The 10,247-nt window shown below is 42.5% G+C and overlaps 1 protein-coding gene across 2 annotated transcripts; it reads left to right on the top strand.

Moving 5' to 3' along the window:
• Positions 1 to 4,043: 4,043 nt before the first annotated feature.
• On the top strand, positions 4,044 to 9,666 carry LOC311103567 (interferon a3-like; the record flags this gene model as incomplete). Of its 2 annotated transcripts, XM_084145156.1 has the most annotated exons (6): positions 4,044 to 4,418; positions 4,593 to 4,680; positions 4,977 to 5,051; positions 5,182 to 5,331; positions 8,942 to 9,019; positions 9,371 to 9,666. In XM_084145156.1, the coding sequence occupies 5 exons, from the start codon at positions 4,594 to 4,596 to the stop codon at positions 9,458 to 9,460; spliced, it is 480 nt and encodes a 159-aa protein (XP_084001282.1). In that variant the 3' UTR covers positions 9,461 to 9,666. The 2 variants fall into 2 exon arrangements, with proteins under 2 accessions (XP_084001282.1, XP_084001281.1); XM_084145155.1 differs by lacking the exon at positions 4,044 to 4,418 and having other exon boundaries at positions 4,546 to 4,680.
• Between the last annotated feature and the right edge of the window lie 581 nt (positions 9,667 to 10,247).

The following is a 10,247-nucleotide window of genomic DNA, read 5'->3' as shown; positions in this document are numbered from 1 at the left end:
CCATCTGGATGATCCAGAGGAGGAATGGGAGAAGGTCATGTGGTCTGATGAGACAAAAATAGAGCTTTTTGGTCTAAACTCCACTCGCCGTGTTTGGAGGAAGAAGAAGGATGAGTACAACCCCAAGAACACCATCCCAACCGTGATGCATGGAGGTGGAAACATCATTCTTTGGGGATGCTTTTCTGCAAAGGGGACAGGACGACTGCACCGTATTAAGGGGAGGATGGATGGGGCCATGTATCGCGAGATCTTGGCCAACAACCTCCTTCCCTCAGTAAGAGCATTGAAGATGGGTCGTGGCTGGGTCTTCCAGCATGACAACGACCCGAAACACACAGCCAGGGCAACTAAGGAGTGGCTCCGTAAGAAGCATCTCAAGGTCCTGGAGTGGCCTAGCCAGTCTCCAGACCTGAACCCAATAGAAAATCTTTGGAGGGAGCTGAAAGTCCGTATTGCCCAGCGACAGCCCCGAAACCTGAAGGATCTGGAGAAGGTCTGTATGGAGGAGTGGGCCAAAATCCCTGCTGCAGTGTGTGCAAACCTGGTCAACACCTACAGGAAACGTATGATCTCTGTAATTGCAAACAAAGGTTTCTGTACCAAATATTAAGTTCTGCTTTTCTGATGTATCAAATACTTATGTCATGCAATAAAATGCAAATTAATTACTTAAAAATCATACAATGTGATTTTCTGGATTTTTGTTTTAGATTCCGTCTCTCACAGTTGAAGTGTACCTATGATAAAAAGTGACAGACCTCTACATGCTTTGTAAGTAGGAAAACCTGCAAAAATCGGCAGTGTATCAAATACTTGTTCTCCCCACTGTACATAGTTTATACGTCGGCCAGATACCAACATTCTATTATGATGTCTCGGCGACGTCTTCCCAATGTGCAAACGCTCTCTAAACTACATATTCCCTACCCAATTCGATACGTCGGCCAAAGGTGTGCATGATTACTTGGGAGAAGACTCAGGTGAAACTGATGACATCACACAACTTTTGTAAAACAGCTGGGTAAACCCCAAAATGCGTCCACAAGAGACGTGTCATGCGACATAAGAAGACAATTCAGCACCATGGACAGGTATCACTGCTAGCGCTAAAACTCATGAAGACGTCAGCCACTTCAGTGCTTTGAACATCACCACACAGCAACGATTTGATCAGTGCTCCTGTGTTGTGGCTGCAGGCCTGTTGCTACTGTTATTGCCATGCTAACTACTGTTCCAATTACCCACACCCCTAAACTAAGAATTGTAAAACTATAGGCAATAAATTGATGATGTATGTGATGGGAAATATTGCTCTCTGACTCTTTGGTATCACGTTTCAAATCAAATCAAATTGTCTTTGTCACATGCGCCGAATACAACAGGTGTAGACATTACAGTGAAATACTTACTTACAAGCCCTTAACCAACAATGCAGTTCAAGAAATAGAGTTAAGAAATATTTATTAAATAAACTAGAGTAAAAAATACAATGAAAAGTTACACAATAAAATAACAATAACGAGGCTATATACATGTGGTACCGGTACCGAGTCAATGTGCGGGGGTACAGGTTAGTCGAGGTAATTTGTACATGTAGGTAGGGGTAAAGTGACTATGCATAGATAATAAACAGCGAGTAGCAGCCGGGTGGCCATTTGATTAACTGTTCAGCAGTCTTATGGCTTGGGGGTTGAAGCTGTTAAGGAGCGTTTTGGACCTAGACTTGGCACTCCGGTACTGCTTGCTGTGCGATAGCAGAGAGAACAGTCTATGACTTGGGTGACCATTTTTGGGGCCTTCCTCTGACACCGCCAAGTATATAGGTCCTGGATGGGAGGAAGCTTAGCCCCAGTGATGTACTGGGACGTACGCTGTACTCTCTGTAACGCCTTATGGTCGGATGCCGAGCAGTTGCCATACTAGGAGTTGATGCAACCGGTTAGGATGCTCTCGATGGTGCAGCTGTAGAACTTTTTGAGGATCTGGGGACACATGACAAATCTTTTCAGTCTCCTGTGGGGGAAAATGTGTTGTCATGCACTCTTCACGACTGTCTTGATGTGTTTGGACCATGATAGTTTGTTGGTGATGTGGACACCAAGGAACTTGAAACTCTCGACCCGCTCACCTACGGCCCCGTTGATGTTAATGGGGGCGTTTTCGGCCCTCCTTTTCCTGTAGTCCACGATCAGCTCCTTTGTCTTGCTCACATTGAGGGAGAGGTTGTTGGCCTGGCACCACACAGCCAGGTCTCTGACCTCCTCCCTATAGGCTGTCTCATCGTTGTCAGTGATCAGGCCTACCACTGTTGTGTCGTCAGCAAACTTAATGATGGTGTTGGAGTCATGCTTGGCCACGGAGTCGTGGGTGAACAGGGAGTACAGGAGGAGACTAAGCATGCACCCCTGAGGGGCCCCTGTGTTGCGGATCAGAGTGGCAGATGTGTTGTTGCCTACCCTTACCACCTTGTGGCTGCCCGTCAGGAAGTCCATGACCCAGTTGCAGAGGGAGGTGTTTAGTCCCAGGGTCCTTAGCTTTGTGATGAGCTTTGTGGGCACTATGGTGTTGAATGCTGAGCTGTAGTCAATGAACAGCATTCTCATATAGGTGTTCTTTTGTCCAGGTGGGAAAGGGCAGTGTGGAGTGCGATTGCGATTGCGTCATCTGTGGATCTGTTGGGGCGGTATGCGAATTGGAGTGGGTCTAGGGTTTCCGGGATGTTGGTCAGTAAAGACACTTGCCAGTTGGTCCGCGCGTGCTCTGAGTACACGTCCTGGTAATCCGTCTGGCCCCACGGGCCTTGTGGATGTTGACCTGTTTAACGGTCTTGCTCACATCGGCTACGGAGAGCGTGATCACATAGTCGTCCGGAACAACTGGTTGCTTGCCTTGAAGTGAGCATAAAAGGCATTTAGCCCCTAGGTAGTCTGAATGGTAGGCTTGCGTCACTGGGCAACTCGGAGTTGGGTTACCCTTTGTAGTCCGTAATAGTTTGCAAGCCCTGCCAAATCAAACGAGCATCAGAGCCGGTGTAGTAGGATTCAATCTTAGTCCTGTATTGACGCTTTGCCTGTTTGATGGTTCGCTTGAGGGCATAGCGGGATTTCTTATAAGTGTCCGGATTAGTGTCCCTCTCCTTGAAAGCCGTAGCTCTCTCACGATTCATCCTCATCCTTCTGATTCATCCTCATGGCTGGTCCCCAATAGATTACATGTATTTTATACATAAGGCCTATTAAGGCTATATCTAATAACACCAAGGCCCATATTCATAAAGCGTCTCAGAGAGTATGAGTGCTGACCTAGGATTAGTTTAGCCTTTTAGATTATAATGAATGGACCGAGGTGGTCCTGATCCTAGATCAGCACTCCCACTCTGAGACGCCCAGCAGAATAATTAGGCTACATCTCATAATTTAGCCTATAACATGACATTTCAAGATGAAACCACCTATGACATCTTATCAAGACCCTGGTGAAACAGGTGTGTTTGTGCTGGGTTGGAACAAAAGCCTTTACCTCCTCCTGCTGGTCTCCAGGAACATGCAGAGAGTTTTGGTGACCACTTCCCTACAGTATATGATCTTTACAGTTTCATAGGCTTTGTACATTCTAAATTAATCTCAATATTATATAGAAAAGGGGGGAAATAAATCAATGCCAAGATTTGACCTTGCATAGTCATTCAAAAACGGTCACCACACTATGACACACACACACACACACACACACACACACACACACAACAGTAGGTTATAGCTCTGTCAAAACTATTCACTCTATAGGGAAAATATCCCTGATATTGTAGCCTATACCAAGGAACTATAGTCAAATATTATTTTTCATTTTCCAATTTTAAAGAAAACGACAAATAGAAAGTTCTAACAAATCATGTTGTCGTAGCTTGTCAACATTGCATCACCAGCAGACAACAGTAGGGTGAAAGTTGGTTACGTCATTGTGAAAATGATAGTTGAGAGATTGGGGTAGTGAAGCTGACGTCTCCCATTCACTTTTCATTTGTAGCGCAACAGCAGAGGACTTGCCGGAGCTGCAGAACAATATTTCGGACTAACTTTGAACGAAACCAACTAAATTAATGTCTTATATGGCTACATTTCTTAAGAAGTGTGGGTTTTATTTCGACTTCGACGAATTTGTTATCAGACTTTTTTTTATCTGTTCATGCGAAGTTATTAGCAGTTGAAAGCATAGCTCGTGAATAGCCTATTCTCGCTAATAGCCTAGCCGATATCTACATTTAATAATGTTATCGTGTTGTTCAACTATCATTCAACGCTGATTTCAAGGAGAATGTGTATAGATTTATTGGGATTTGGTCGTCCAGAAGACGGAGCAGGCATGGAATTCCTACGGCTGCATGTGTAGTCTGGAAAGTGAAAGTCCCGCCTCTGGTAGGTTGATCGGGGGAAATTCTCCATACAGTTTTCCCTTTCCCCAACTCCACATAAAACTACTTAACACAGGCAAGATGTTCAAACTCATGTGGAAAACTAAGAGCGAAACAAACTGCTATTTACAATGTATACAATGCAGAGTTGGACGTGTATTTTTCTTCTTATTTGCAGTATGCAGAGCGTGTGTCATTGCTGTGACTGGATCCGACACCACTACGGACACTTGAGCGCAGAATACCTTTCCCTGCTGGACCAGATGGTGAGTTATCAGCACGCTGTAAGAGCAGACTGAATGCATGTATTAAGGACAGCAAAACAACCAAGCAAGTAAAATAATAATACGTTTCATGTTTAGCCTCTTTGTCAGAAAACTGTTAGCCTATATTTGAATAGCCATAGTAAAAGGGCGCTAAGGCTATAGTGACAGAGATATCAAGAGAGGCTATCTACATTAGGCCTACTGTACTTGCAGTATAAGCTATACTTTATGTCAGTCTTGATTGTTCTTGAAGTATTTGACACGTGACTTAACATACTATATTGATTGTTTTCCAGGGAGGAGATATCACAAAGCAGAATGCCCCTGTCTTTTTCCCAACATCACTTTACAGACACATAGATGATGCTGAGGTAAAGACTTGAATTTTGACTCATCATGTTCTGATATGCTTTGGTATAGCGGTCTTGACCCAATGTTATATTGATGCCATAACGGAAGCCTATACTGTTTCTAATATTTGTTTTATATCATCCTGTGTAGTTTGAGGACAAAGTCAGGTTCCTGAACGAGACCATCTATGAAATCACACAACTGTTTGATGGGAATATGAATGCTGTCACCTGGGACAAGAAAAACCTGGATGATTTCCTCAACATTCTTGAACGCCAATTTGAGAACCTTAATTCCTGTGTAAGTAACGAGTCTATTTTAAAGTATAATCACTGTTGAGGTCAGGGCTCTCCAACCCTGTTCATGGAGAGCTACCCTCCTGTAGGTTTTCGCTCCAACCCCAGTTGTAACTAACCTGATTCAGTTTATCAAGCAGCTAATTAATCAGGTGTGCTAGATTAGGACTGGAGTGAAAACCTAAAGGACGGTATCTCTCCAGGAACAGGGTTGGAGGGCCCTGTTTTAGGTGTAGCCTACTAACTCTAGAAGTGAACAAATCTACGTATGAAGTGCAACCCCTTGACTTCTTCCACATGTTACGTTACAGCCTTATTCTAAAATGGATTAAATTGTTTTTTCCCCTCATCAATCTACACACAATACCCCATAATGACAAAGGAAAAACCGTGTTTTAGAAATGTTTGCAAATGTCTTAACAGAAAAAAATGGAAATATTACATTTACATAAGTATTCAGACCCTTTACTCAGTACTTTGTTGAAGCACCTTTGACAGCGATTACAGCCTTGAGTCTTCTTGGGTATGATGCTACAAGCTTGGCACACCTGTATCTGCAGATCCTCTCAAGCTCTGTCAGGTTGGATAGGGAGCATTGCTGCACAACTATAGTGGCTTGCGAAAGTTTTCACCCTCCTTGGCATTTTTCCTATTTTGTTGCCTTACAACCTGGAATTAAAATGGATTTTGGGGGGGGGGTTGTATCATTTGATTTACACAACATGCCTACCACTTTGAAGATGCAAAATATGTTTTATTGTGAAACAAACAAGAAATAAGACATAAAAATAGAAAACTTGAGCGTGCCTATCTATTCAACCCCCCAAAGTCAATACTTTGTAGAGCCACCTTTTACAGCAATTACAGCTGCAAGTCTCTTGGGGTATGTCTCTATAAGCTTGGCACATCTAGCCATTGTGATTTTGCCCATTCTTCAAGGCAAAACTGCTCCAGCTCCTTCAAGTTGGATGGGTTCCGCTGGTGTACAGCAATCTTTAAGTCATGCCCCAGATTCTCAATTGGATTGAGGTCTGGGCTTTGACTAGGCCATTCCAAGACATTTAAATGTTTCCCCTTAAACCACTCGAGTGTTGCTTTAGCAGTATGCTTAGGGTCATTGTCCTGCTGGAAGGTGAACCTCCGTTCCAGTCTCAAATCTATGGAAGACTGAAACAGGTTTCCCTCAAGACTTTCCCTGTATTTAGCGCCATCCATCATTCCATCAATTCTGATCAGTTTCCCAGTCCCTGCCGATGAAAAACATCCCCACAGCATGGTGTTCTCGGGGTGATGAGAGGTGTTGGGTTTGCGCCAGACATAGCGTTTTCCTTGATAGCCAAAAAGCTCAATTTTAGTCACATCTGACCAGAGTACCTTCTTCCATATGTTTAGGGAGTCTGCCACATGCCTTTTGGCGAACACCAAACGTGTTTGCTTATTTTTTTCTTTAAGCAATGGCTTTTTTCTGGCCACTCTTCCGTAAAGCCCGGCTCTATGGAGTGTACGGCTTAAAGTGGTCCTATGGACAGATACTCAAATCTCCGCTGTGGAGCTTTGCAGCTCCTTCAGGGTTATCTTTGGTCTCTTTGTTGCCTCTCTGATTAATGCCCTCCTTGCCTGGTCCATGAGTTTTGGTGGGCGGCCCTCTCTTGGCAGGTTTGTTGTGGTGCCACATTCTTTCCATTTTTTTTACAATGGATTTTATGGTGCTCCGTGGGATGTTCAACGTTTCTAATATTTTTTTTATAACCAACCCTGATCTGTACTTCTCCACAACTTTGTCCCTGACCTGTTTGGAGAGCTCCTTGGTCTTCATGGTGCCGCTTGCTTGGTGGTGCCCCTTGCTTAGTGGTGTTTCAGACTCTGGGGCCTTTCAGAACAGGTGTATATATACTGAGATCATGTGACACTTAGATTGCCTACATGTGGACTTTATTTAACTAGTTGTGTGACTTCTGAAGGTAATTGGTTGCACAATATCTTATTTAGGGGCTTCATAGCAAAAGGGGTGAATACATATGCATGCACCACTTTTCTGTGATTTATTTTGTAGAATTCTTTTGAAACAAGTAATTTTTTTTCATTTCACTTCACCAATTTAGACTATTTTGTGTATGTCCATTACATGAAATCCAAATAAAAATCAATTTAAATTACAGGTTGTAATCCAACAAAATAGGAAAAAACGCCAAGGGGGACTATTTTCAGGTCTCTCCAGAGATGTTCGATCGGGTCTCGCTCAAGTCTGGGCTCTGGCTGGGCCAATCAAGAACATTCAGAGACTTTTCCCGAAGCCACTCCTGCATTGTCTTGGCTGTGTGTTTAGGGTCGTTGTCCTGTTGGAAGGTGAACCTTCGCCCCAGTCTGAGGTCCTGAGAGCTCTGGAGCAGGTTTTAATCAAGGATCGCTCTGCCGCTGAAAAACATCCCCACAGCATGATGCTTCCACCACCATACTTCACCATAGGGATGGTGCCAGGTTTCCTCCAGATGTGACCCTTGGCATTCAGGCCAAAGAGTTAAATATTGGTTTCATCAGACCAGAGAATCTAGTTTCTCATGGTCTGAGAGTCCTTTAGGTGCCTTTTGGCAAACTCCAAGCGGGCTGTCATGTGCCTTTTACTGAGTAATGGCTTCCGTCTGGCCACTCTACCATAAAGGCCTGATTGGTGGAGTACTGCAGAGATGGTTGTCCTTCTGGAAGATTCTCCCATCTCCACAGAGGAAATCTGGAGCTCTATCAGAGTGACCATCGGGTTCTTGGCCACCTCCTTGCCCAAGGCCCTTCTCCCCTGGTTGCTCAGTTTGGCAGGGTGGCCAGCTCTAGGAGAGTCCTGGTGGTTCCAAAGTTCTTCCATTTAATAATGATGGAGGCCATTGTTTTCTTGGGGACCTTCAATGCTGCAGACATTTTTTGGTACCCTTACCCAGATCTGTGCCTCGACACAATCTTGTCTCAGAGCTCTACGGACAATTCCTTTGACCTCAGGGCTTGGTTTTTGCTCTGACATGCACTGTCAACTGTGGTACCTTATATAGACAGGTGTGTGCCTTTCAAAATCATGCCCAATCAATTGATTTTACCTCAGGTGGACTTCACCTGTAGAAACATCTCAACGATGATCAATGGAAACAGGATTCACCTCAGCTCAATTATGAGTCTCATAGCAAAGGGTCTGAATACTTATGTAAATAAGGTATTTCTGTTTTTGCATTGTCATTATGGGTTATTTTCTGTAGATCGATGAGGAATTTGTTTTCTTTGATACATTTTAGAATAAGGCTGTAACGTAACAAAATGTAGAAAAAGGAAAGGGGTCTGAATATTTTCGAATGTACTGTATATGGGTTATTATAGATTTTGAGCCAGTTTGCAACATCACAAAAATAATACTGCAGCAATGAGAAATGTAGATTATTGCAGATTATAATTAATGGACATTCAAGTTTGATATCTTAAAGTGGAAATTACAAACTTTAGAATCCTTTTTAAACCTTGAATACGCTGTAAGTTTCCATTTCCTGCCGTGCAGGAAAATTCTCATTTAAAAAAGAGGTCGAATTAAGATCCTACATCTGTATGACGCTAATGTTTTGTTTAATTTTGTCCAACAGGTATCACCTGCCATGAAACCTGAGAGGAGACTGAAACGGTACTTCAAGAAGTTGAATAGGAAGGTTCTGAGAAAAATGGTGAGTTTGGTTTCGTATGGAAACGTGTTTGATACCTGTAATCAAATTAGTATAAACTAGGCTAGGCTAAACAGGAGCAGGGTTCCTTAAAAAAAATTAGGTTCTGGGGCCATATGTATCAAGAGTCTCAGAGAAGAAGTGCTGATCTAGTATCAGGTCTTCTCTCAGGTCTCCTCTGTCCTCCTATTTATAAAAATCTAAAAGGCAAAACTGATCCTAAATCAGCACTCCTACTCTGAGAAGCTTAATACATACGACACCAATCCTTTCTTTGTTGTTCAAGACAAAATGGTCATTAAATTGCCAAGAAAGTTCACCCCACTAATATTTAAAATGTTCTGTGTTTTTCAGAACTACAGTGCACAGGCGTGGGAGCTCATCAGGAAAGAGACGAAACGTCATCTGCAAAGATTGGATATCCTTGCAGCACAGATGTACTGATCATCCAGACTCATCTCAGAAGCTACGCCCTTACCAGTTTATAAAGCATGAATACAATCATGTGGGACCCTGTTAGTCTATTTATTATATTTAAATCCATAAATTATTGTTTTTTATTTGTATAAATTATTATTTATATTTTGTATTTCCCTTTTGTACCTGTGTTGAACTGAACTGTATTGCCTGTCTACTTGAAAAAAATAATATTGAAATTGTGAATAAAAACGTATTTTGTATAAATTGTCCAAATTTCCTTCTTGTCTAAAACCAATGAGAGTGGATTTATAATATTGAGCAGTCTTATCTAACCATCAGAGGGGATGCACATTCAACTTGTTGCTGATGAGTCACATGATAATTTTTACTTTGAGTTTATGTATTCTTGTAGTATTGTTTCTTTGTGTAATATATTTTTTTATGTGTGATATGACGTGTTTTCACATGGTTTTAGGGACGAGGTTAAATCCAGTAGATAGGTCACTCTTGGTGTCACAAAGTCTGAATGCCAAGGATACCAGGATGTCTAGGGAGCTCACTGGTGTTTATCTTAGAATGATTGATAGATGGAATATCCTGCCTGGGGTACAAGGAGATAACATCAGGGTGGGGAGTGCCAACTGACGGTTACCAGAAGTTGTTGAAGAAATGTGTAAAGGGCTATATAAACTAAGAGATTTCCTTTGTCTAGTAGTTATGATAGTAAGATGCAATCCACGTGCAGATTGCTATGCTGAATCCGGTACCGTATATTAAATACATTGTATCAACTCTCCATCTAAGTGTTCAT

Source organism: Coregonus lavaretus, assembly GCF_964263955.1.
Source record: "Coregonus lavaretus genome assembly, chromosome: 28".
NCBI lineage: Eukaryota > Metazoa > Chordata > Actinopteri > Salmoniformes > Salmonidae > Coregonus > Coregonus lavaretus.
The sequence above is the reverse complement of the archived record's forward strand: the minus strand, read 5'-3'. Positions and strand labels throughout refer to the sequence as shown.